Source organism: Eumetopias jubatus, unplaced genomic scaffold (assembly GCF_037043125.1).
Source record: "Eumetopias jubatus isolate StellerSeaLion01/CBP00866 unplaced genomic scaffold, mEumJub1_p1.0 scaffold_7, whole genome shotgun sequence".
NCBI classification, from domain to species: domain Eukaryota; kingdom Metazoa; phylum Chordata; class Mammalia; order Carnivora; family Otariidae; genus Eumetopias; species Eumetopias jubatus.
Window position 1 is genome coordinate 28,408,174 of NW_028274813.1, and position 25,360 is coordinate 28,433,533.

Consider the following 25,360-nt stretch of genomic DNA (forward strand, 5'->3'; position numbering starts at 1 on the left):
CCACTAACCACACTGGAAAGACCCAGAGACCCAAATGTTGGTTTGCCCCAGGAGCCCTACTGCCCGGCTGCAGCATCTCTAGCAAGCCCGTGCAATCCTGCTCAGGACTGACCAGGGGTGGCGCCTGGCAGCTCCCTCCCCCGAGGCCTGCACAGGGTTGGCCTGGAGCTGAACACAAACCTGGGGGAGGAGAGGGGCTGCCCGTCTCTCTGCCACTCAATGGCTGGGGGCGGGAAGCCCTCAGCACGGCAGGTCAACCGGATCCGCTGGCCTGGTTGGGCGTCCACCACCCCAGGCTGGTTCCTGTCCAGAAGCAGCCTGCAGAACAAACACCCCACAGCCATGAGGGGGGCCCTCTGCACAAGCCCATGGGCCCCTTCTCTCCTGCCCGATTCAGCTTCCTAACAAAGCTGCTTTGTTCTGGGCAGGACACCATCACCAATCACCTGGGGCTTTCTTGCCTTCCCCACTGCCCGCCCCCACTGCCCCAGAATCTTGACTGTCACCTCCCTGCCCTGCACCTCTGCTACTCGGTCCTTGACTTGTGCCCTCCAGCCCTCCGCAACGCCTCTATAAACTTCCTTCAAGGCCTTCGCAGGCCCTCTAACTCCCGGTGTGTTTCCCTTCCCTCAGCCCCTGTGTCCTGGGCCTTGGGCCATCCTCAACAGTTTGGGGAGGGGTGGAGGGCTCCCCTTCCTCCTAAGAGGCTGTGCTCAGGGAGCCGCGTTTCTCTTGTCCTCACCAGGCAGAGCGCTGTGACTCACCTCCCCTCCCCTCCTTTCACCACTGAGACCCCTATCAGCCCCGGCCCTCCAGGGGGTCGGCTGAGAGCAGACGGCACTGCTGCACTATTACCTGGTCGTGGGCCAAGGCTGCAAGGAGGAGACGGCCCCTAGGCTTCCTCTGTCCCCCACTAGGCTGGAGTCCCGAGGACTGTGGCCCTGGGCTGGGTCCCTGGTCTGAGGGAAGTGCCTTGGCTCAGCCGCAGATAGCACGGCCACATCAGCCCCTGTCATGAGGCCAGGAGAAGGGGTGAGCTGTGGGAAGAATGTGGTGGAAGGAGGGGGAGGGCCATGAAGCTGGCCAGGGACATGTGGAAAAATGAGCGCCACAAGGGGCAAGACCTCCACCTCGGCCCTCGCGGAGCACACAGTCCCTGCCAGCAGGAAGGGCCCCTCCAGTGTGGGAGCACCTGGCTCAGGCCTCCCAGCCAGGGCCTCCCGCCTGGGGCCCATGGGAATCCCCGGGGCAGAGACCTGTGACACGAAGCTGGATCTTCTGAGAGTCACGGCCTGGCCGGCTGCTGCCACAGCTGTAGATGCCAGCATCCTCTGCCCACAGGGGACTGATGACCAGGGAGCCATCAGGCTGCGGCTTGTGCCTGAGGAGGTGGGGGCCTGAGCTCTGGGCTCCTGAGGACAGTAAGCCCAGCCTGCCTCCGGCCCCGGTGCTCCTACCAGAGGGGACTGCAGCCCTGCATGCATGCTCCCATCCCAGGGGACATCAGGGAGCTGCCATACACATACCTGTCGGAGGAGATGGGCTGTCCGTCTTTCTGCCACCTGGCGTGGGGCTCCAGGGACGTGTCATCTTGGCAGAGGAGCTGCACCAACTGCCCCCGGGGGGCCTGCACCAGGGACGGCTCCGGGCCTGCCAAGCTGACCCTGGCGGGGGGTGCTGGTGAGGACCCGCACTGCTGGCTTGAGTGCCAGGACCGGGGACTCCCCTTCATCAGTGTTCCACCACAGACAGCTGGCTGCCCATCCTGTCTGGCACTTTCGGGGTCAGCTCCAGAAGCCCGTGGCCTTGGGAATCCCCCCTCTCCATCCTCCCCACATGCCCTTGGACGTTGTGACCTCAGCCTGGTCCTGTGACAGCAGCAGGGTAGGCGCAAAGCCCAGGGCATGGAGGGGCCGGGACAGATTGCTCACGACAGGTCCATGTGGGGAACTAAACCACATGCTTGACCCCTTTGGAATTCAAAGTTTTATTTATTTTGTTTTTACTCTCCCCAAAGCTCTCATGACTCAGTCCCAAGGCTGTGGAACCCAAACTAAATCTAAGAGAGAATATCACCATTTTATAGGTCAAGAAACTGAGGCTTGGAGAAGCTGGAGGACTTGCCGAAGGTCATGAAGCCTGCAAGCTTTTCTGACTAGACAGGCCCGGGGTGTACGGGCAAGGTCTGACCAAGATGGCAGCACCATCTACTGGCAAGTCTCCTGTCTCCAATGCCAGCTTCCCCATGTGTACAACGACAGGACCGAGGCCCTCCAGGCAGGGCTGTTTGGAGGACTTGAGGTTAGGGATGGGGAGGGAGGGCCTGGGGACCTCAGGGTTTTAGCTCCGACAGGTGCAGCCCCTGTCCCAGGGAAGGTAGGCCTCACCTGTAGGGGGAGCTGTGGGAGGGCGGCACTGGTCGCCGGGCATCTCCATCCAGGCCAGGGACTCGGGGCCCGAGCTCCGCGCCCCAGGGCCGTTCTCCAAACGCCTGCGTGTGGGACTCCTTCCTTGGCCCAAGCTCTTGGTCTTCTCGCCACCCGAGGCCACCGGAAGGCAAGAGCTTCGTCGGGACTGTGGCCCCCGTCCTGGGCCAGCTGGCCTCCTGCTGGCCTCCGGGACCGCTGCCGCCACCGTCTGCGCGGGCGCTCGGGCCAGTGGCCCCCGGCTCGGGCCGGCGGAGCCCAGCGTGCGGCCCCCGGCAGCTGCTTATGCACTCCTCCTCAGAGGCAAAGTTATTGCCGTTGCCATGGCACCCGCCGTACCAGAAGCGGTTACACTGGCCCACAGAGGGGACGAAGTACCAGCGGGCGGCCCAGTCCGCGCAGGAGCCGTGGGCGCTGGGCAGCAGGCACCGCACAGGGTAGGCTGAGGGGACAGGGAGGTGCGTGTCATCAAGCCGAGGACGCTGCCCAGCAGAGCCCTGCCAACAAGGGCCCACCATCCCCTCCGCCTCGGACTTAGGAGCCAGGCCCTTCCCAGCTCACGGAGCACGTCTACACCCCTGCCCAGACCCCTGACCTGGCCCTGGGGGCAGAGTCTGCTCCCTGCCCAGACCTACCTGGGCTCCACCCACAGAACTACAGCCCTCCAGAAGGTCAGGGCCATGAGCAACCTGCACTGGCCCCCTCATGCCCCTCCCCTCCCCATGCCTGACCCAGGTCCCGAGAGTGCACGCACAGAGCAGCCCAAGGGCTTGGCTCATAAGAACCCAGCCCTCGGCTCCCAGGAACATCTGTGAAGGTGCCCAGTGAGGGACCCACCTTTTGTTCCCAGGAACCCTCACCAGCCTCGAGCCCACCTGCAGCTGCCCCCAGCCTGCCTGTTCTAACCGCCCACCTCCCCCGCACGGCCACTCTACCTCTCTGCGTGAACGTGGCTGGCCCCTGCTTAAAGCCCCCCCAGGGTCCCAGCCTCCTGCAGACCCTGACCACCAGCCCATCTGGCTTTTGAGGTCCCCGTGATAGTCCCTGGCAGTGCCGCCCACACATGCTCCGGCCTCGGCGACCTCCCTCCAGGACTCATCCCAGGCAAGGTGGGGACACCCCTGTCCATCCTGGCACCGACCACCATTCCATCTCTGCCTCTAGAGGGTGCTGAGCCCTGGGGGGGTGGGGGGCAGGACAAGCCCTCCTTCTCTGTGGGGACCCTGCCCCAGCTCTCCCTGCCTCCCACAAGCAGGCAGGTGGTCTCAAGGGCAAACTGCTGGCCCCCATCCTCGGACCTGGCGCCTAGTAAGTGAACAGTAAACATCTGAAGAAATGAATGAATCACTGAGCTAGTAGGAAGCTCCAGGTGGGGGCTCGGTGGAGGTGGGGGAGGGGGAAGGGGGGCCGGAGCCCACTCACCAGGAAGCGTGCCGGGATACCCACTCACCGTAGCCGGGCTGGCCCCCGCAGCCTTCCCCAAGAGGGCCAGCCGCAGAGGCCACTCCGTCATAGCAGCAGCCGAACTGGGAGCGCCGGCACTCAGGGGGCTCGTTTTGCTGAGCCTGGGGCCGGCGGGCCGTGGGAGCCTGGGGAAGGACAGGAAGAGGGAGGGGCAGGGTTAGGAGCCCATGATGCAGAACCCCAGCCCCAGGGGAGCTCAGAGGCCTGGGGAAGGTCAGACGAAGCCCCCTGCACACGCCACCCCGTCTCCAGCCCAGGCCCGTCTCAGACGCCCTGTAGGCCAGCAGCCGGCAGGGACCTCCTTTCTCCCAAGCCCAAGTTACAAAGAGCCAGGGTCACAGTGGCGCTGAGCAGGCTCGGGGGCTGGATTCCCACCCCCCACCCCCCGTTTGACCGGCACTTACCGAGGAAGCCACTGCTCTTGACCCCGGCCTTCGCCTGGCGTTGTCACTGCTATAAGACTCTGCGCAGCCGGCATGCTGGGGCCCCTCAGCCACAGACACCCCGTCGGGGCAGCACCCGTACCTAGACAGGCGTCACACGGCTGTCTGCTCACCACCCAGCCCTGATGCCTGACCCCCCCAGCATCCCGGGACCCAGGCTCTGAAGCTGCCAATGCTGGGGGCCGAGCAGCTGAGGACCCACACGGGAGACAGCATGTCCCCACACCCAGGCCCGACCGTTCCGCGTGCTGAGGCTCTGCCACGTCCCACGACCGCCCAGCGGCTGCCACGGAGGCAGCAGAAACCCAGCAGGCAGAGCCGCCGCCCTGATACCTGACGGATCCTCAACTCCCCCCGACCCCCAAAACCAAGGTGGAGACTCACTGAACCTGCCCACATTGCGGGTCCCCAGGGAGGCTTTACAAAATCACAGCTCCATCGGCCAGGAGTGGGGAAGGAAGGTGAAGGAAGAACGCATCAGAGCACCTTCCACGCCCCAGGCACCATGGGACTGTTCCGTCCTCACAGCAACCCCAGCCGGGGGCTGTCACAGTTCCCACATCTCAGCAGAGGAAGCCAAGATCAGAGGAGTTAAGGAACTTGCCCCCATCACCCAGCACGCGGCTGGTAAGTGACTGAGCTGGGAATCCTGCCCAGCTCCCAGGCTGCTGGCCCCAAAGTCTGGGCTCTGAGCATCCCAGCCCCAGAGAGACTGGCAGACTGGTTTGGATCTGAAAGCTAGAATGATGTCGCATGTGCCTTCCCAGAGCCTCAGGCTACACCTCCACAGGCCGACTTCTATAGCAGGAGTGGAGATTTTTACCCCCACCCTGCACATTAGGAAGATCAGCGACAGGAAGCAGAGTCCCCAAGATGGCACAAGCAGGGAAGCTCAAAGACAGCTCGAGTCCCAGTCCTGAGCTCTGCAAACCCCACCTCCACCCCCTCCCTGCGCAGAGTCGCGGACCTGTCCCTCAGATACCCCCCCCCAACACACACACTTTTTCCTCTCTGACCTGGTAAAGAAGAGGCCCCTACCTGCTCTGCTGACATGAGGTTCCAGGGCAGCCCTGCCACTGCGGCCCAAGAGATATGGTGTGGCCGTCAGGACAGCACCCATAGGGGCTCTGTCTGCAGTCCTGGGGTGCCAAGCCAGACCGCAGGGGCTGCCAGTGTGGGGACCGCGACAGAGAGGGGGCTAGGCCTGGCAGGTGAAGGCCCTGGGCTCCTCTGGGATTACCCTGGACTGAGGGTTGCTCCTGGGGGAGCCACCACTGGTCTCTGGAATCTAGAAAGAAGGAAAAGATACCAGCGGTCTCCACCTGGCTGTTCATCTCCATCTGTCCACACCAGACCTACCTTCTCCATCCCCCCTAAACCACCTGCCCCGCCTTCAACCTCCATCTCCTGGGCTCCGGGTTGGGGGCTTCCACTGAGCTTCTCACCTGAGGTGGGGGCCACCCGAGGGCCCAAAGACATCCGGGGATCTCTGGAGCTGATGTGCACGTCCTGCATGCTGGGGACTTCTGCAGGGAGCAGAGAGTCAGGCCTGAGCAGTGGCCACCCTAATCACCATGTGCTCCCACCCCACTGCTCAGGCAAGGCCTGGGCACCCAGGACAGCCAAAGTGAAAATGAGCAGACCTGTGATTTCATAAAACACCCTTCCCATGTTTCAAGAGTCTTTAGTCACTTAGAAAAAGCTGATGTTACATGTTCAGCAAAAAGAAAAGCCAGATATAAAATTAGTAACTATGTTTGATCCCAACTAGACTGAATTGACGAAAAGACAAACAATCCAATTAAAAAATGGGCGAAGTGGGGCACCTGGCTGGCTCAGTTGGTAGAGCACATGACTCTTGATCTTGGAGTCATGAGTTCGAGCCCCAAGTTGGGTGCAGAGATTATTTTAAAATCTTAAAAAAGAAATTAAAAAAAACTGGGCAAAGAACTTGAACAGACAGTTCTCCAAAGAAAATATACAAAGGGCCAACAAGCACATGAAAAGATGCTCACCATCATCACTCATTAGGGAAATGCAAATCAAAGCCACAAGGAGCTACTCCTTCACACCCACTAGGAGGGCTCTAATCAAAAAGGCTGAAATAGTAAGTGCTGGTGAGGATGTGGACAAACTGGAAGCCTCAGGCGTTGCAGATGGAAATGTAAATTGGTACAGCCACCGTGGAAACAGTTTGGCAACTCCTCCAAAAGTTAAACAGAGTCCTCATAGAGCCCAGCAATTCCACTCCTATGTATGTACCCAAAAGAAATGAAAACACAGGTCGACACAGAAACTCGTACATGAGCGTTTATAGCAGTTGTATTCATTAGAGCCAAAAGCTGGAAACAATCCAAATACACATGAGCTGATGAAAGAATAAGCAGGTTGTGGTTTACCCATAGAATTGCTAACAGCCATAAAAAGGATGAAGTGCTGTTGTATCCAGGCTCCAGCCCAGATGAACCTCAACAGCACTCTGCCGGGTGAAAGAGGTATAGCACGAAAGCTATACTACCCCTTTTACACGGTATTTCCAGGATAGGCCAACCTGACAAGACAGAGGGCAGATCCGGTTACCAAGGAAGGAGGTCAGGGAGAGTGGGGAGTGATCAGTTAATGCGTACAGGGAGCTTTTATGGGTGATGAAATATGGTTTGTACAACATCGTGAGTATACAAAATAACACCAAAGCATTCGCTTTACCATGGTTAACTGTATGTTTTGTGAACTGCACCTCAAGAAAAAAATTCCATATTAAAAACAACTGGATCGTTTTAAACACACACACACACACACACAAATTTGAATGATAGATGAAGGAACAAAAGAGGTAGATCATGAAAAAGCGCATATAACTAAACAGTCATTATAGAATTTAGGTGTGGATACATGGATGCTTACTATGCAGTTCTTCAACTACTTCAAACAACTCTGTATGTTTAAAGTTTTTCACCATTCTTCCTCAAAAAATTAAAAGTAGAATTACCATGTAACACAGTAATTCCACTACTACTTACCCAAAGAATACGAAAACACTAATTCAAAAAAAATATATGTGTATCTGTCTATAGCAGCATTTATAATGTCAAAATACAGAAGCAACCTAAGTGTCTATCCAGATGAATGGATAAAGACGAAGTCACACACACACACACACACACGAGAATATTACTCAGCCAAAAAGAATGAAATCTCATCACTTGCAACAACACGGATGGACCTAGAGGGTATCACGCTAAGCAAAATAAGTCAGAGAAAGACAAACACTGAATGATTTCATTCGCAGGTGGAATTTAAGAAACAAAACCAACAGAGAAAAGAAAGACAAAAAACCAGGCTCTTAGCCACAGAGAACACACGGATGGTTACTGGAGGGGAGGTTGGGGGGGGGGGGCATGGGTAAACGGGATTAAGAGGGCACTTATCATGATGAGAACGGAGGACAGAATTGCTGAATCACTACGTTGTGTACCTAAAACTAGTATAACGCTGTATAGTAACTGTACTGGAATTAAACAAATAAATAAATAAGCAGGCCTGTCTTCCCAGCATGGGGATCTGATGAGGGGCTGCTCAGAAACAGAAAAAAAAATTTTCACCATTTCATTGTCCAACTTGGTAAACTTACTAAAAATCATGAATTACCGTTTGAGTGAATTTTATGGTATATGATATTGAACCACTTCAAAGTTACTAAAAAGATTTTTTATCATAAAATGGAGAAAAAATGCAAAAGACTAAATTTAAATTTACTAAAAAGAGTAAATATGGATGACATATAATTTTCGTAATGATGCATAATAGGACATGCCCCAAAATGCTCATGGTTCCAAGCACCCAGATTGGGGGGGAGGGCAGGGCAGCAGGTGGGGGGGTCCCCTCCTTCTATTTGTTGGTGCATTTCAAATTTTCCACAGTAAGCATACTACTACATAATGGAGTGAAGTTATATAAAAGACATGAAGGGGCACCTGGGTGGCTCAGTTGGTTAAGCATCTGCCATCAGCTCAGGTCATGATCCCAGGGTCCTGGGATCTGGGATTGGGCTCCCTGCTTCTCCCCCTCCCTCTGCTCCCCTCCACCCTGCTCTCACGTGCTCTCTCAAATAAATAAAATCTTAAAGAAAAAAAAAAAGAAGTGAAAATTCCATCCCCCTCTGGACTACATCTTGCCAATCCCCAGAAAATATTTTAAAAATAATTTAGGATTGGAAAAGTCTAGTAGATATGCAGTAAAATCTTTGCTTTCATTTCACTGCCTACCCCACCCAGGCCAAGCCCTGGGACGAGGCAGATGCACATTCTCTCCCCAGTTCCACCATCTCCTGCCCACACCTCCCATCTCCAGTGCTGCAGTCCCAGGCCCCAGCCAGCCTGGGAATAGGCCCCTAGCTTCTTCTCTTCCACCTTCCCAGGCTTCAAGTGCAGCACTGCTTCCTGCGCACCCTCTGGGCACCAGGCTCTGCTGGGCAAGTGCCTGGCCCTTTGTTTTCACAACTCCTGCTGGCCCTTGGATTTCCACAACCTGCTCCTCACCAGGCTCCCGCTCCAACCGGCTCCACTTCAGTCTGGCCCTCAGGCAGGCGCCATGCCTGTCCTCCTCAAGACCTTTCATGGTATCACCGTTGAGCTCCAAAGCTTTCAGTGGCTCCCCTGGGCCTATTAGACAAATTTAATCTGCAGCCCAGCCTGAGGTCCCCAGCCCTAAGAGCACCAACCCCTGGCAGACCTCCTGCCACCACCCCCATGTCCTTGGCCGAGGGCAGGTTCTGGGGCCCCTGCTGGCCTCACTCAGAGCTACTGAGTACTTGAGATGTGACCAGAGTGACTGAGAAACTACATTTTACATTTATTCTAATCAGAATTAATTTAATTTTAAAGTGACGCTTGATTCATTTATTAGAAAATGCTTCAGTATGTTTGGAACAACTTGGTGTGTGAATCTACTTTTCCAACTGCACATTCTATAAAATCTAAATATAGATCAAGTATGCCAGTGAAATTTTGCATCTGAATTAAGAAATGCCATGTGAGGGCGCCTGGGTGGCTCAGTTGGTTAAGCAGCTGCCTTCGGCTCAGGTCATGATCCTGGAGTCTCGGGATCGAGTCCCACATCGGGCTCCCTGCTCGGCAGGGAGTCTGCTTCTCCCTCTGACCCTCTTCCCTCTCATGCTCTGTATCTCTCATTCTCTCTCTCAAATAAATAAAACCTTAAAAAAAAAAAGAAAACCTTTTTAAAAAAAAAGAAATGCCATGTGAACAATAAATACATTGGTTTTGGAAGATTTATTTTTTTAATCTTGTGAAAAAAGAATGTAAAATATCCTATTCATAATTCTTATACTGATTACATATTAAAAATATTTAATTGGGTTATATAAAACATTTAAATAAAAAAAATTTTAGGGGTACCTGGGTGGCTCAGTCAGTTAAGCGACAAACTTGATTTTGGCTTAGGTCATGATCCCAGGGGTCCTGGGATCAAGCCCTGCATAGAGCTCTCTGCTCAGCAGGGAGTCTGCTTGTCGCCCTCTCCCTCCGCCCCTCCCCCACTGGCCTTTTTCTCGCTCTCTCTCAAATAAATAAATCAATCTTCCTAAAACAAATTTTCTTAAGCAATCTCTACACCCAACATGGGGCTCAAATTCACAACCCCAAGATCAAGAGTCGCACGCTCTTCTGACTGAAGCAGCCAGGCGTTCCTTAAATGTAATTGTTTCTTTTTTCTTTTTATGTAGGCTCCACACCCAGTGTGGAGCCCAATGCCGGGCCAGAACTCAGGACCCTGAAGCTGAGATCAAGAGTCAGATGCTTAACCAACTGAGCCACCCAAGCGCCCTAAAACCACCTAAATTCTAACTTCCCACCCATCATGGACTTCTGTAGAGAAATCAGGCTGAAAAATGTTCACACACTAGGGGCGCCTGGGTGGCTCAGTTGTTAAGCATCTGCCTTCGGCTCAGGTCATGATCCCAGGGTCCTGGGATCGAGCCCCGCATCGAGCCCCGCATCGGGCTCCCTGCTCAGCAGGAAGCCTGCTTCTCCCTCTCTCTCTGCCCCTGCTTGTGTTCCCTCTCTCGATGTCTCTCTCTGTCAAATAAATAAATATTTAAAAAAAAATGTTCACACACTAAGTGGCTCTAACAGGGAAAAGCGCACAGAGAATCCGGCACATGTGACAAAGCACACTAAGGACTTGATCCCACTAAAGCATGGGATCAGGGCAATTTCCATTTCTATGCTGCTTTCCTAATTTCTCCAAATTTTCCACAATGAACATAGATTATTTTATAAAAGTAGCCATTAAGGTTTTTTCTTTTACAATTCAGCCTGGCCTGAAATGCTTTGTTTCTTCCCTTGCTACCTATGTGAATGCCTCTCTGGGGCAGGTTCAGGGCCACCTCTTCCAGGAAGGCGTCCATGGCTCCAGGAGGAACCTCCTGCTCGTGCCCCACAAGGGCCAGGCCAGGCTGAGGCACCCCAGGAGCCTGACCCCGGGGCCCCCACATGGCCTCACCACCACCACTCCCGACCCTTTGCTTACCAAGCTCTGTGTGTTCAGACACAGTGCCAAGTCTCACCGTAAGAAAAGCACTCTTATTAACCCCATTGTACAGATGGGCAAATCGAGAATCAGGGAGGAGAGGCGCTTGCCCGGGGCCACACTGCTGGTCAGCAATGGAGTAGAGATTTCAACTTAGGCTCGCTGTCAAGTTCAGGCCACTGGTTCTTAGCCACCGTGCCCCATGCCTCCTTTGGAACTCTACCATCCTGGTTCATGGGGCCCCCAGCACTAGCACGTCTGGGCCAGACACACCTCCCTGCAGTAGCAGAAGGCCACCATCCAGCCCCCTCAGCTGAGCCCCAGCCCACGTTCTTCCTCAATATCACATCCTCACACCAAGCAAGTACTGGCCCTGGGCCCTTCGTCCTGCCGCTCCTCAGGCCTGGGACATCTTCTTTGCCAGTGGGGATGGGGGTTAGGAGAAGGGAAAGACAAGGGCAGGGACAGTGTGTACTCACTCAGTCACTCAATAAACACTTACCGAATACCCAGCTCGTGCTAAGTTCTGGGGGGGAGGGGGGCGCGGGTATAAATAGCAGAGAGGAAATCAGGGACCTGGCCCTCAAGGAGCTCCTAGCCAGTAGGCCTGACAAGCCGCACACGATCGCTGGGGCCCAAGGAAACCAACCTGAGATGGACGGCTGCTATGTGGGCTCCGGGGGTGCGAGAAGGACGCTGCCTCTGCTGGGCAAACAGGCTGGCCCGTGAGGCAGCACAGACGGGCACTCTGCTGAGGGAGCACTGCCGGGGGCGGGCGGCCCTGGCGCAGGGGAGACAGCTGGGGCCCACATGGCCTCTCCCCCTTGCACCCACACCCCCGCCCTTACCTGGAGGAAGATGGCAGGGCTGTGAGTTACAGGGCTCCACCTCCCCGGGCTTGGACAGCTGCAGGCTCCCGCAGTGGCTGGCCGGCCCGAGGGCACAGAGGACCTGGCGCCTCCGAGTCCCCCCGCTGCAGCTCTTGGAACACTGGGGCCCACAGGGTGGGTGTGGGAAGAGAGAACGGGCTCACCAAAAGGAGAGAGACCCCGAGGCTGGGGGTCCCCACAAGGAAGGTGAGGGGAAGGTGCCTGGTGAGGCAGGTCAGACCCAGGGATGGGCACATGTCCAGCCACCTGCCAGAGACCCAAGGGACCAGGACTGGGCAGCAGGGATGAGGGGGGAAGTGGGCAAGCACTCACTAGGCCCCAGGCGCCCACATGCCAGGCCTGGTCATGGACGGGGGGACAGTCTTCACGCACACAGGGTTCAGTGATGGGGGGGCGGTCCTCCGAGGAGCACGCTGTAGCATGGAGCAGAGACCCCTCATCACTCCGGCAAGTGACGCTCCGCCTCCGGACGCCAGCACCGCAGCTGACGGAGCACTGTAAGGAGGAGGCTGTCGGCGGGAGCTTGTCCTCGCCCGGAGGAGCCGTGCCAGGTCAGACAGCTGGAGGCCGCCCCGCCTGGCAGGGAGGGTGGACGGCTCCTTACGGCCCATGCCCAGCTCCCAGGCTCAGAGAGGCTGAGCCGCTCCTCTGAGGTCACGTAGCCTACACCACGCCTGCTGACACCAAGCTTAGGGACATTTTACACATTCCCTTGTTCGAGACTTGAACATATGTAGGTGCTGGATGCAGTGACCAGCAGCCCCAGTCAGGGCTGGCTCCTCCCTCACCCCCAAAGCAAGGCGCCCGGCTGCTCCTTCATGCCAAGACAAAGCCTTTCCCGCCCCGCCTGGGATCCTGGAGGAGGAGGAGGAGTCCAAACACCTGCTCCTAGTCCCAGCCTCCACAGTGGCTTCCAAGACGACCTAGCAGGTCACTTTACCTCCCAGAATCTGTTTCCTCCGGTGGAGGCCAAGCTTCCCAGCCCAGCTCTGCTGAGACCCCAGCCCCTACACCCAGCGCCTGATTCTGTCCCCACCCTGCCCCAGCCCCATGGGGCAGAGGCCTCACCTCTCCCCAGGGCTCTGCCCTCCAGGCTGCACAGCGCTGCAGGTGGCAAGCCCGCGTGGTAGGGGGCTTCCCAGGCAGGCCTGCACACTCTGCCTCCTCGGCGGCCTCCTGGACGCCAGCCCCATCAGACGAGACGCAGTAGACAGAGCGGGACTGGGAGCCACCACCACAGGAGGCCGAGCAGGGCGACCAGGGCCCCGTCTTCCAGCTGGCAGGGAGCAGGGATCCGGTGAGGCCAGCCCAGCAGCAGGGCTGGAGTCCAGGGAGCACCAACTGTCACACACAGGAGCGGACTAGGGACCCCCCAACCTGGCCCATCCTAACATCTGGGCCTGTACGGGGGGGGGGGGGGGGGCAGAAAGCTTTGCATAAAAGGCCAAGCCCACCCCCCGCCCCGCTCTGCTTGCCATCTCCCACCACCGAGCACCGGTCCCTACAACACAGAGCCTGGCTGCCCGCCCCCTTAGCTTTCCTGTCCTCACCTCCTGTTCTCACCAGGTCCCGTCAGCCCCAGCCAGACTCCATTGCCTCTGTGTCTGACGTGAGTTGGGGGCATCTCCCAGAGGGGCCATGCTCACCCACGTGTGGAGTGGCCCTGAGGCACCGGAGGAAAGGGCAGCCCCAGCTGCACCATGCAAAGCCAAGCCCACCACCATCCTGCAAGGCCAGATGCCACCAAGGCCATGAGGGCGGAAGGACGGCACCAGCCGGGCAGGGAGCCTGCGGCCTGCAGATTACCTGTTCCTGCACACACGCTGGGCCCCAGCAAGGTGCCATGCTCTGGGCCGGTGCAGGTAAGAGGTCCTTCGTGCGGGAACAAAGGCATTGCGGATGCCCACAGGCCCCCTGGCCCAGTCCCTGGCCCACTTCCTGGCATCTGTCGAGCCAAGTCCCCTGCCGGCTTGGACAGGGCCTCTAGTACCTTCCCCCTCGCCCCCACTATCAGCCTGGACGCTCTGGACACTGAGTGGGCACACACAGGTGGACAGAATAGCCCTGGATCTCCCGCTCATGCCCCCCATCCCGCTGCTTCCCCCCGTTACAGCTGCCTCCTCCCCACTCCACCACAGCTGTAGGGAGCTGTTTGCTCAACACCTAGAGTAGCCCAGAGACCCCACTGCCTTCCCACCCAAGGGCTTGGGCCCCACTATGGGGGGAGGGGCTGGCAAGGGCCTTACCGCTTGGTCTGCGGGCAGGGGTGAGTGCTGCAGGGGCGGCGGTCAGCCGGCCGCAACTGATGCTGGCACATGTGGTCAGGGTATACCTCGTCGTCAGTGGTGCAGAATACTGGGCGGGACTGGTGACCTGCAGAGGCCCGGCCATCGCGGGCAGGTGGTCAGTCAGCAGTCACCAAATGCATTCTCTGGGCTGGGCCCCATTCCGCACACATCTCAAGTGTCGTCTTGATTAAGCCTCAGATGACCCCCTGGGATGAGTGCCATCATCACCCCCAATTCACAGAGGAGGAAACTGAGGCTTGAGGGGTGTTATCTGAGGGTGCTAGAGCCCTGCTCTGACACCTGGTCAACCCGCTGGGCTGGGCCTCTGCTGCCCATGAAGTGCCGTCTCCTCCGGGATTCCGCCACCTCGGGGAAGCCTCTGGTTCTCTTAGCTTCAGGGTTGGGTAAGGGGGACCCTTCATGGAGTCCCCGAGCCCTGCGGTTTCCCCGCGTGATCCCCACGACATGCAAATGGCTCACCTCCACCGCATTCGGCGCTGCAGTCACTCCACGAGCCGTGGCTCCAGCGGAAGCCGGGCCGGGGGCTGCCCAGGGCCAGGTGGTACTCGTAGTGCACGCCGGGGTTGGGCTCCTGGCTGAGGAGCTGTGCGGGAGGGTCCTCGTTGAGACCTCCCCGCCCCCAGGGGGACCCTCCCCCCTTCACCTCCGGGGCACCAGAGGACCGGGCGTCTCCCCCCACCCCCCGCCACCACCCACCAGCCCCTCACCTCGATGACCAGGGGCTCAGAGGTGGGACCACGAGCGAGGAGCCGCTCAGGCGCCAGGTCCCCCTCAGCCCCGCGCTCGTAGTGCAGGACGGTGCTGGCCGCGGGCAGGGCCCAGGCGCCTCCAATGGTCCAGTGACCGTTGAGGTAGTATTCGCCGCGCACGCTCTTCACCGCTGCACAGGGGTGAGGCACCAGGTGAGCTGCCGCAGAGGGACCCTCCGCCCCGCCATGGCCCAGACTCACCCCAGACCGCACTCACCCAAGAAATTCCTGCTGGCCGCCACCTCCTCCACGCGGATGCTGGTGGCCCCCGTGGGAATTATGAGGATCTGGTTGTAGCCTGCGGGGGCAGAGACGCTCTGGGACCACCCACGCCCCTCGCAGCACAGCCAGGATCAGGGACTGGCAAGCGGAACCCAGCAGGGCTGTGCCGCTCGGGGGCTCAGGGCAGAGTCCTCCAGAAGGGGGAAGCAGCTTTAGGAAGGGTGGGCAGGCTGGGGCACCCGAAATGACTGGGAAGTGGGGGGACAGCTGGGGACGCACGGGAAGGGGCGAGGAGGGGCATCCAGCCGACAGCAGGGTGCGCTTACACCAGGTAAATGGGCAGAGGTCCTTACGAGCCTAAGCCCACAGGCTCTGTGACCTGAGTGCCAGATCAGACCCCCTCAGGGCCACCAGGGTGACTCAGCTGTAACAGAAGTCAGGCAAGGAAGGGACAGGTGACAGACCCTCCCCTCAACTGCCTGTGCCTCCCCCCAGGACTCCCACCTCTGCTGAGGTCATTGGCATCAAAGGTGCCCGTGACGGGGTAGCAGGTCGTGCCGTCACCCCCACACTGCAGACACTTGTCCTCCTCCTTTGAGGAGTCGAGGTTGTGGTCACAGCCGACGACCTACCAGGCAGAGATGAGGAGAAGGGACAGCAGAGGGCGTCACAGACGCGTCAGGATTCAAACCCAGGTCGCTGCTCCAATCAGGGAGGGGCAGTAGCTATTCATCAGCCACTGAGGCCGGTCAACACTGCATCTGGCCCGCCACGGACAGCCTACGCCTTCCGCCGGCTCAGCGCGTCTCCCCTTCTCTGCCAACAATGCCTCATCTTCCTTTGGGGACCTCCTCTCTCCCAGTTTGGACAGAGCTCCCCAACAGTGAGTGTGGGCAAGTCAGTGGGTTCCACGCTCTGCTCCAAGAGAGTGGTTCACGGGAAGCCCCCAGCCAAGACAAAGCCGAGGCAACCCCAGGTCGCTGGGACTCCTGGGAAGTGGGCATCCTTTCCAGCCAGAGCTGGGAACTGCTGGTGGCCATCTGCACACCTCACAGGATCCCAGTGCCCACCCAGAGGAGAGTAAAGCCCAGAGGGGAGGAGACATTTCCAGCCCCCTGCAGCCAGCCAGCCCACCCCTCGATGGCTTTCTTCCCCTTTGTCAGTTTTAGTGGGGTTTCTGTAACTTGCCACCCAGAGGGTTGCTCCTATAGTGGCGCCAGTTTCCAAAGGGCAAAGGGAAGAAGGACGCAGGGCATCTGTGATGCAGAGACACCTAAAAGCTGGTCATGAGAAGACATCAAGCTCAGGAGAGCCACTGGCCGTGCTGGTGCAGGGCAGGGAAACATCCGGCAGTAAGCCCCAGGCCAGCCCCCAGGTGGGCGGGGTGGGCAGGATCCCCACTCACCCGGCAGCTGCCATCCACACAGACATCCCGGGTGCCAGGCTCACAGGGCGTCCCGTCCACGACAGCCTCCCTGTGCTTGAAGTAGAAGTTCTCCCCCTTGGGAATGCAGTTCAGTTCGCACTTGTTCGGGGCTGAGGCAGACAAAGGGGAAAGCTGAGATCCCAAGCAAGCTGCAAGTCGTATCCTGGGCACAATGAAACATGCGCGGGGGCCAGAAGCACACAAGTGGGGGGCGAGGGGGGACAGAAAGTCCTTGCATCGGCTCTCCCAGGTGGCTCAGAATCCCACCCCACCCCACCCCCCATGGGAAGCAACCATTCACAAAACTGCGGCCTCTCTGGGGATCAAGTGGATGAAAAATCCCAGGACAGGGAAGAAGCTAGCCCCTTGGAAAGGTCTATCTCAGCCTTATAAATAAGCCCGTGTGTTAACGATCAGCTCCTCTGAGTCAGTTATTAATAGACCACTATGCATGTGGGCTATGCTGTAAAGTACAGGGACTAGACAGTAACATGGGGAGACGCTTCTCCCACACAGCGCAGAATGGGGCTATGGAATAATTACAAATATGTAAGTGTGGATAGAGAGAAAATAATGTGAAAAGGGCTAGACTGGAATACTAGACCAAATCCTAAGAAAAGGTGTGGGGTCAAGGTCATTTAGGGGTTTAAATTTTTATAGCCATCCAAATATTATATACACATTGTTTAAACAGCCAAAAGTGCTAACAGGAGTGCAGTCACCTCCACCACAGAGAAGGCATCACTCTGTGACCCTTTCCTCTATGTTCTGGTTTTTCTCTATGGATATATTTAGGGCACCTGGGTGGTGCAGTTGGCTGAGCATCCGACTCTTGATTTCAGCTCAGGTCGTGATCTCAGGTTGTGGGATCAAGCCTCACATCGGGCTCCACACTGGGCGTGGAGTCTGCTCGGGATTCTCCCTCTCCCTCTCCCTCTGCCCGCACACAAGCATGCATGCTCTCTCAAATCTTTTTTAAAAAATATATGGATATATTTAAATTATCCAGGAGGAGCAATGAATGCCAACAGACTCCCCTGGGGTCACCCCTCTAGCCAAGACCGTGTTCCCCATCCAATAGCACACACAGGGTATAAATGTTCATTGATTTGGAAGCCAGAGCGCCATACTATCCAGGAGTCATTTGCAATGAGCAGTGACTACTAATACTCAGAAGGGGTAGCCTAAGGAATCTTCTGACTCATCTAAAATGCTTTAGTTATACACAAGTGTTTTTTTCTTAAACTAGATTTCTCTAAAAATTAACCACCCTCCTCAAAGCCACTCAGAGCAAGCCCTTGGGCCCCAGAGATCCTGAGTAAATGGACCCTTGCCATACCAAGCCCCTTGCAGCCCCGACCTGCAGTTGGCCCAAACTTGGCCCGGCCCTACCAGCGCCCCTCCTCCCCGTGGCCCCTGCACATCATGAGGACCTCTGTGCACCATGAGGAATGCTTCCAGAGCAGGCCAAAAGAGCAGGGCTCAGAATGGCACAGACATGGCCTGGTGGCTTTGTTTGAGAATGTATAGAGGGAAAGAAGGATGGAGAGACCTCAAAATGACCACCCCCCCACCCCATTATATTACGATGAGCACCTGCTGGGAGTCCTGTGAGTTTTTAAAATACATTTGACAGAGCATCTATAATATGGTATAAGCGTTGTGCAATGGAAAGTCAACATACAGAAGAGATCCGAATGGGTGTGGCTCAACACAGGACAAGGCAGGGTGCAGCAGCAGGGCTGCGGGCGCTGGGACCTCCACTCACCTCCATAGTAGGGCAGCCACTTGTACCGCCTTCCCTGGAAGTCCTGGCCGTCAAACTGGGAACACTGCTCAGCCCGGAAGTCCCTGGTGCCCGCGGGGCAGCTCTGTGGGGGGCCAGCGGGAAAGGTGGGGCCTCCACCTGCCCCACTGCGCCTGAGGAGGTCTGTCCCATCCCCACCAACAGCTTCCCCCTCACCCCAGCAGCTCAGGACGGGGGTGTGGACCCCCAGGGCTCCTGAGCTCTCCCCTGCAGGGGCTTTGGGCTGCTTGAGGGGAGGCTGTCATTCTGGGTGGGAAGTGAGGAAGGCAGGGGGGTGCACCTGCGGGAGGATGCCCCGGGGACCGGGAGGTCAGGAAGGCAGGGGGTCCCAGAAGCTGGCGTCCCCACCCTGCGGGCTTTACCTCCGTGTGGCAAGAGCGGTGGCTCCGGGCGGGGCCCACGCAGCTGGAGCCTCCATCTCTCCTGAGGATGAGAGCACTGGGAAGACCCGAACCCCGCGAACCAACACCCCCCCCTCCTCCAAGGGCTCTCCTGCAGGCCACGCTGGGCAGAGGAGGGGTGGCCACACACACAGATCCGCTCAGGTAGGGATAATGAGCCCCGTGTTTATACTTGGAAAAGCCAGACTCAGAAGTCTATCCTGGAGTTCCTTGAACTCGGGGCTACCTTGCCTCTTAAAGCAAATTTCCAGAGAAGACCCAAACTCTGCCTTTGGAGATAAAATAAGATGTAATGTATACCCACCTGGTAAGGTCATTCTGCCATTTAAGGAGTATACGGTGGCTGGAGCAATAGCTCATGGTTCTTGTCCTCACACGAGGTTCCCCGGAATAGTGAGTTCAACCCATTGACAGGCAAAGGGTCACCACCCCCCTTGTTTTGTGCCCCACCCTCCTCTAGCACCTATCAGAGTGCAGGGCACACAGTAGGTGCTTAATACCTCACTTAAAGCGGGAGACGTCTATACTTAACAAAAAGGCCAAAGGGAGAGAAACTGCACAGGGTAGGCATTGAAGATTGTTCATTCGTTCACCAAGAATTTACTGCACCTGCCACATGCCAGCCACAGCACTGGGAACTAGAGACCCGCGGGTGGGGAAGCAGCACAGCTCTAGCTCTCCTGAAATAAGGCTGATTGTTGGAATCAGAGACTGGTGGGAAATGACTTGATACTCCATCCATGCTGCTCTCACAACAAACCCATGGTTCGGTGGGTTCTGCCAGGCCCAGGACCGACTGCCCCTGACCAGCCTGCCCCCTGTCCTCTAACAAGCTGGCCCCGCCCAGCCTCCCCTACCTCTGGGAGAAGCAGGGGCGCTCCCGGAAGCTGATGCCCACTCCGCAGGTCCGGCTGCAGGGGCTCCAGGTGCCCCAGGGGCCCCAGGTGTCACTCTGTCGCCTCACCTTGGGAGCCTGGAGGAAAAGACACGCTCAGAAGTGTGAGTCGGCACTCAGAGCCCCCTTGGGCTCACCAGAGGGTCCCTGCCTAAAATCATTGCCCTCCCTCACCTTGGGAGCCTGGGATTCTCTCTACCAGAGCAAACACCAGGCGCCCCAAACGCTGATTTACAAACTCAACCAGCTTTCAGCATGAGGAGCTGAGAGCCTCACAAGCCTGCCCTGGCCTCCTGTACCCAGCACCCGCGAGGCAGAGATCCACTTGTGGGGGGCAGGGGGTACGAGCGGGATCCCCTCCACACCGTCTCTCCCAGGAAAGAACGCACATTTGGCTTCAGCCACAGGCAGCACAGGCATGTTTTGTCCCTCTGTGATTCCCCAAACCGCGAGCTGGTGGAGTGGCGCCAGAATGAGCTCGGTCAGCCCGCCCTCCCGCTGGCCTGTTCGCACCTGCTCCTGCCGCCCTCCGCACCCAGCCCCTCCTCCTCCGACTCCCCGCACCCTGCAAGGCAACCTGGGGCCCTCTTTCCTGCTGTGCTGTTCCCCGGCCGCCCTGTGCGGGGCTGGGTGCTGGGAGGTGAGGCCGGGGTCGGCGGGCGGCTGCATCTGCCCTTCATTCCTCCCTCCCCGCTGTCGGCACTCAGAGGGACCCTGCGGGGGCTCGGCCCCCAGCCAGAGCCAGCAAGAGGGGGCAGCTGACCTGTGGCGTGGGCGCAGGAGAGCTCACAGCCCCACCTGAGCTCACGTGCTGTGGGGAGGAAGGCGCCGGGAAAGGTTACTCAGCTGTTTCTACGGCAGAAAGCACCTAAGAGGACCCAGGGCAATTTGTACTCCTTGACTCATTCCACCTGCACAGTAACCTGGGGATGGGGATTATAATCCCCCAGTGAAAGGGAATCTCAGGCTTGTCAAGCTATGGTCAAGCAGCAGTTAGGGGGTGGCCCTGGGTTTCCTGCTGGGGTCCTGACACTGGCACCACGGCCCCTCCACCTGGGCACCAGGGAAAGCCTGTGCCAGGGACCTCAAGGACCACGGGGTGGCAGGGGTGACTGGGAAGCTGGCAGGTGATGGAGAGGACATGAGAAAGGGGGGCTCTAGCCCACCTGCCGCTCTGACTGTGGCTGGTGCTGGGTCAGCAGAGCTTTGAAGGCCTGCCCACCGAGCACCACTGATGTCCATCTCGGCCTGCCCCTGCAGCCCTTCTCATCCTTGACTCACACTCCACAGTGTGGCATCTCCCTTGCCTTCCCCAAGGACCGCCTGCCTCACAGAGGGATGGGCAGGGCTGTGGGACTGCCCCTGTGAAGAGCTCTCCAGGGGCAGGGTGGGACCCGGCTGCTTCTGTGCCCTCCATTCTGTCAATGCCAGGAGCAGCATCCAGGACAAAGCCCACCTCTATGGACCCTCCCCTCCGCAGAGGTGGGTCCTGCCTTCTAGAAGACTTCTTGTATAACCTCAGGATCCAGGTTTGTTCTCCAAGGAGCCCCGTCTTTTGTGCCCCGTTAACAAAACAGCTACTCTGATCACCAGTTGGCTCCTGTGTCCACTCTCCAAATTTGCACTATAATGTGGTAACAGTTAGCTACATGTGGCTATTTAGGTTAATTAAAATCAAATCAAACACGTAATTCTTCAGTGGCAATAACCCGTTTCATGGACTCAGTGGCCACAGAACCAAGTGTCTATCTTACTGGACAGCACAGTTTAGAACATTTTTTATCATCTCAGAAAGTTCTATTGGCCATCCCTGCTCCATCTAGAGCTAAAGCCCCATGGCGGGGGGGGGGGGGGGGGGCACCTCTAAGCACAGTCAAGGTGAGGGGCAGCTCAACTGGGTCCCAGCAGATGATGGGATGGGCCATCTAGCCCTGCACTTTGGCTGGTGCCAGCACCGCCCCCTCCCTTTCCTTCCACCTTGGAAGGCCACCCCGGGGAGGGGGGGTTCCCAGCATTAGGGTGCACCTAGCACCTTCGGAAGGAGGACGGCGGTGGGAAGTTGCCAGTCCTGCGCACTGCGTCCTGCAGCGGGGAGGGCAGCTCTGGGCCCCTTGGTCAGACCGCTTCAAGGCTGCACCCCTTTTTCTGAAAGAGCTGGGGGGGTCCCAGGGCTCGCCTTCTCCCACCAACTTCCCCTCGCCGCGGGGAGCGGGGGTGGGGGAGGCGAGCAGAGAGCAGGGCGGCACTCACCAAGGACCCGGGCGCCGGGGCCAGCAGCAGGGGCACGAACAGGAGCAGCCGCATCTCGGCCTGCGGGAGAGGCCAGAGTTGGAGCGGGCAGGGACCCGGGCTCGGTCCGCGGTCCTGCGGGCAGGGGCGCGTCCCTCCGTCCGCGTTGCCCACCCGTGACCGCAGAGCCGCAGGAGGGCGAGCGGGAACGCCGCGGGGCTCAGTGGGCCGTGGCACTCACGTTGGGGAGAAAAGGCCCGCCTACTATTGGCTCCTAAAAGTTCAAGAGTACCTTCTTTCAGGATTTCAAAGGGGAAAAAAGAGGGCAATTAAAAATACTTGTTGTTGAAGGACAGGTTCAGAATCAAAGCAATCAGTCTCACGAGTTTTAATTTAGCAAAAGATTCGTTTTTTAAAGCCATTATACCAGTTTTTTTAAAACTTAATTTTTTTAGGGTGCCTGGGTGGCTCAGTTGACTAAGCGACTGCCATCAGCTCAGGTCATGATCCTGGAGTCCCGGGATCGAGTCCCGCATCGGGCTCCCTGCTCAGCAGGGAGTTTGTTTCTCCCTCTGACCCTCCCCCCTCTCATGCTATCTCTATCTCATTCCCTCTCTCAAAAAAATAAATAAAATCTTTAAAAAATAACATTTTTAAAAGATTTTATTTATTTGATGGAGAGCGAGCGCGCACAAGCAGGGAGAGGCAGGCAGAGGGAGAGGGAGAAGCAGACTCCCTGCTGAGCAGGGTGGCCGATGCCGGGCTCGATCCCAGGACCCCGAGATCATGACCTGAGCCGAAGGCAGACACTCAACTGACTGAGCCACCCAGGCGCCCGTTAATATATATATATTTTAAAGAAACTCTCGGAAGATGCTTTTAAAACTCAAATGCTTTAAAAACGTCAATTGTATCCTACTTTAAACACAAGCCAGCATTTCTCTGCACAAGAAAACTCCACAAGTCGATTCCGTAACCAGTGTGTGTGTGTGTGTGTGTGTGTGTGTGTGTGTGTGTGTACATGCAGTGTGGTGTCTGAGTGTGCAGGCTTTGGATGACTCTGCAGGAGGAATGTAGTGTGTGCACAGGTCCAAGGAGGTGTATGTAGCATGTGCGTGTACACAGTGTATGTGTGCAGTGCGGCGTGAGTGTGCAAGGAGGGTGTGTGTGCACTGTGCTGTTCTGTCCGTGCACAGCACGTGCATATGTGCATGTGTGTACATGTCACCGTATTGGAGAATGACATAAGCAATATGCTCCTTCAGTATGAAACATTAAACAAGTACTGACTTGTACGTTTAAATTTAAAAATCTGTAATCTACCAATGTTATAAATTTTTTAAGTATCAAATGACTTCATTTTGCAAGGACAAAACAGCATACTAAGCCAAGTTCAGCAAATTTTAACCTGGCACATTTAGCGACGTACATGCTTCGTTAATTTAGCACAAACGGTGATTCATTTAGTCATTTTCACAGTCAAATCAGAGGTTCCTGGGGCTAGCAGGTGGGGGGGGAGTTGAGGGGGGTGCTGCCTCCTCACCCACACGCCGCCACCCCCACCAACCTCTGCTCTGCGCCCGCAGCTCCTGTAAGGGCAGCGTGGGAGAGGGGAGGCCCGGGTTTTAGGACCAATGACAAGATGAGCGACAAGGGATGCTTCTCTAAAGGAGACCGCCTTTAGGAACGGAGGCGAGCAGAGCCAAGGGAAAGACTGGAGAAAAGACTGTACTTATAATTGCTACTAGGTTCTACCACCACTGCTACAATTGCACTAGATCAAGACCCCCAGCTGCAATCCCGAAGTCCCGAAAGCCAGAAAGGTTATTTCAATTCACTTGGGAGAAAAACAGAAACAAGACACTGTCCAACTCCAGGGCCAGCCCTGGGTCCTGGGCCCCCGGACTACCCTGCGGGGTTCCCCCAGCTGCCCGAGGGTCCGGCCCGCTGCGCCCCCGGCCGGCAGTGTGCGCTCCTTTCACGTCGTGTCCCCGAGGAACGCGGCGGGGCCTGACCAGGGCCGAAGCAGCGGCCGGGGGGTGCTCCGCGGCCGAGCAGGTCTGCGCCTCCTCGCGGGTGCTGGTCCCGGACCCGCGCCCGGAGTCCCCGAGCGCCCGGCGCCGCATCCCCGCACCGCCCCCGGCGGACACCCGGACGCCCGAGGCCGGCGCGAAGCCCTTCCCCGTCCGCCCCCTACTCAGGAATCTTCCCGGCTTCGGTCACGAGGAGGCGCCCGCGGCCCGCACGCCCAGCTCGGGGACGGGCCCCACACCCCTCCAACCACCCGGGAACGCTCCCGGTGCAGCCCCCGAAAGCGGAAAGGTGCGCTTCCCACGCGAGGCGCCGGGGCGACCCGGCACGTGCTTTCCCTGGCGGCACCTCGGAGGGGGGCGCGCTCGGTCTGCGGAGCCCGGTGCCCGGGCGGCTCGGGAACCGCGTCCCACCGAGACTAGGTCCGAGGGGGCGGGCGGCGTGGGCTCGGGGCCCGGGGTCGCTTCTGGCTGCCCAGCACGAGACCCCGTACCTCCCCGCTTCTCCTGCCCGCCGGTGACCTCCCAGCCCCGCGCGAGGGCGCGCGGTGCGGAGCGGTGACCTGGCTGACAGAGCCGGAGGCGGGGTCTCCCCGGGGATCCCCCACTTCCTCCGGCGCGGCTCTGCCCGCGGGCCGGGCGGGGCCGTTCCTGTAGCAGCCCCGGGCCGAGCCGCCCCTGCCTCCGGGTCCCGGTCCCTCGGCTTTCCTACCTGTCTCCGGGCGCGCAGGACCCGCAGTGCCGCTCCGTCGGTGCCCGCCCTGGGAATGGGAGGCTGGCCTGGCGACGCGGAACGCCTGCGGAGGTTGGACTTTCCCTGCCGCTGGCTGGCTGCCTCCCCACCCCAACTCCCCCCACCCGGCTCTGCAGACACCCATCCCCAATCCCAGTGGAGCGGCCCCCACAGTGGCCGGTGCTGCATCCCCTTGGGTCTGTGCCAGGGCCTGGCTTGCCCTCCACTCTGTGTTTCCTCTCTTGGGCGGGCACCAGTCACCACCCCGTCCCATTTCCTCTGTGCCTAAGTCACCCACCTTTTTTTTTTAAGATTTTATTTATTTGAGAGAGAGAGAATGAGAGACAGCACGAGAGGTAAGAGGGTCAGAGGGAGAAGCAGACCCCCTGCTGAGCAGGGAGCCCGATGCAGGACTCGATCCTGGGACTCCAGGATCATGACCTGAGCCGAAGGCAGTCACTTAACCAACTGAGCCACCCAGGCGCACAGTCACCCACCTTTGTATCATCCCCCCTCCATGCCCCTCTTAACTCACAACACACCTCAGTGTCGGGCTCTCTGCTCCTCTAACACCCTGGAACTCTATACAGGGAGACCTCACTCTATTTGGCCTCCTGGGGTTGGTTGTTTTGGGATTTTGCGGGCTTTTTTCCGATTGGCTTTATTCCGCTTTGCAGATAAATTGCATCTTTTACAAACTGAAGGTTTGTGGCAACCCTGCCTGGAGCAAATTTGTCGGCATCCATTTTTCCAACAGCATTTGTTCACTTCGGGTCTCTCATATATTGAT

General features: G+C 57.9%; 1 protein-coding gene across 2 annotated transcripts in view; it reads right to left on the reverse strand.

Annotated features, from left to right (window-relative positions):
* Positions 1-24,689, reverse strand: part of PAPLN (papilin, proteoglycan like sulfated glycoprotein) — a 34,790-nt gene extending 10,101 nt beyond the window's left edge. The window contains exons 1-24 of one of the 2 annotated variants that reach the window (XM_028090117.2): positions 24,550-24,689; positions 21,829-21,888; positions 19,541-19,656; positions 18,645-18,705; positions 18,244-18,346; positions 16,455-16,585; positions 15,554-15,677; positions 15,045-15,125; positions 14,786-14,958; positions 14,538-14,661; positions 14,016-14,142; positions 12,838-13,045; positions 12,082-12,264; positions 11,728-11,869; positions 8,872-8,994; positions 5,779-5,859; positions 5,372-5,621; positions 4,295-4,415; positions 3,877-4,015; positions 2,388-2,868; positions 1,527-1,664; positions 1,257-1,381; positions 856-1,009; positions 181-318 (exon numbers count right to left, since the gene is read on the reverse strand). In XM_028090117.2, the coding sequence (XP_027945918.2) occupies positions 181-318; positions 856-1,009; positions 1,257-1,381; positions 1,527-1,664; positions 2,388-2,868; positions 3,877-4,015; positions 4,295-4,415; positions 5,372-5,621; positions 5,779-5,859; positions 8,872-8,994; positions 11,728-11,869; positions 12,082-12,264; positions 12,838-13,045; positions 14,016-14,142; positions 14,538-14,661; positions 14,786-14,958; positions 15,045-15,125; positions 15,554-15,677; positions 16,455-16,585; positions 18,244-18,346; positions 18,645-18,705; positions 19,541-19,656; positions 21,829-21,882 (3,377 nt within the window). In that variant the 5' untranslated portion in view covers positions 21,883-21,888; positions 24,550-24,689. The remainder of the gene's footprint in view (positions 1-180; positions 319-855; positions 1,010-1,256; positions 1,382-1,526; positions 1,665-2,387; positions 2,869-3,876; positions 4,016-4,294; positions 4,416-5,371; positions 5,622-5,778; positions 5,860-8,871; positions 8,995-11,727; positions 11,870-12,081; positions 12,265-12,837; positions 13,046-14,015; positions 14,143-14,537; positions 14,662-14,785; positions 14,959-15,044; positions 15,126-15,553; positions 15,678-16,454; positions 16,586-18,243; positions 18,347-18,644; positions 18,706-19,540; positions 19,657-21,828; positions 21,889-24,549) is intronic. The other variant, XM_088024522.1, reaches the window with a different exon arrangement.
* Positions 24,690-25,360: the final 671 nt, after the last annotated feature.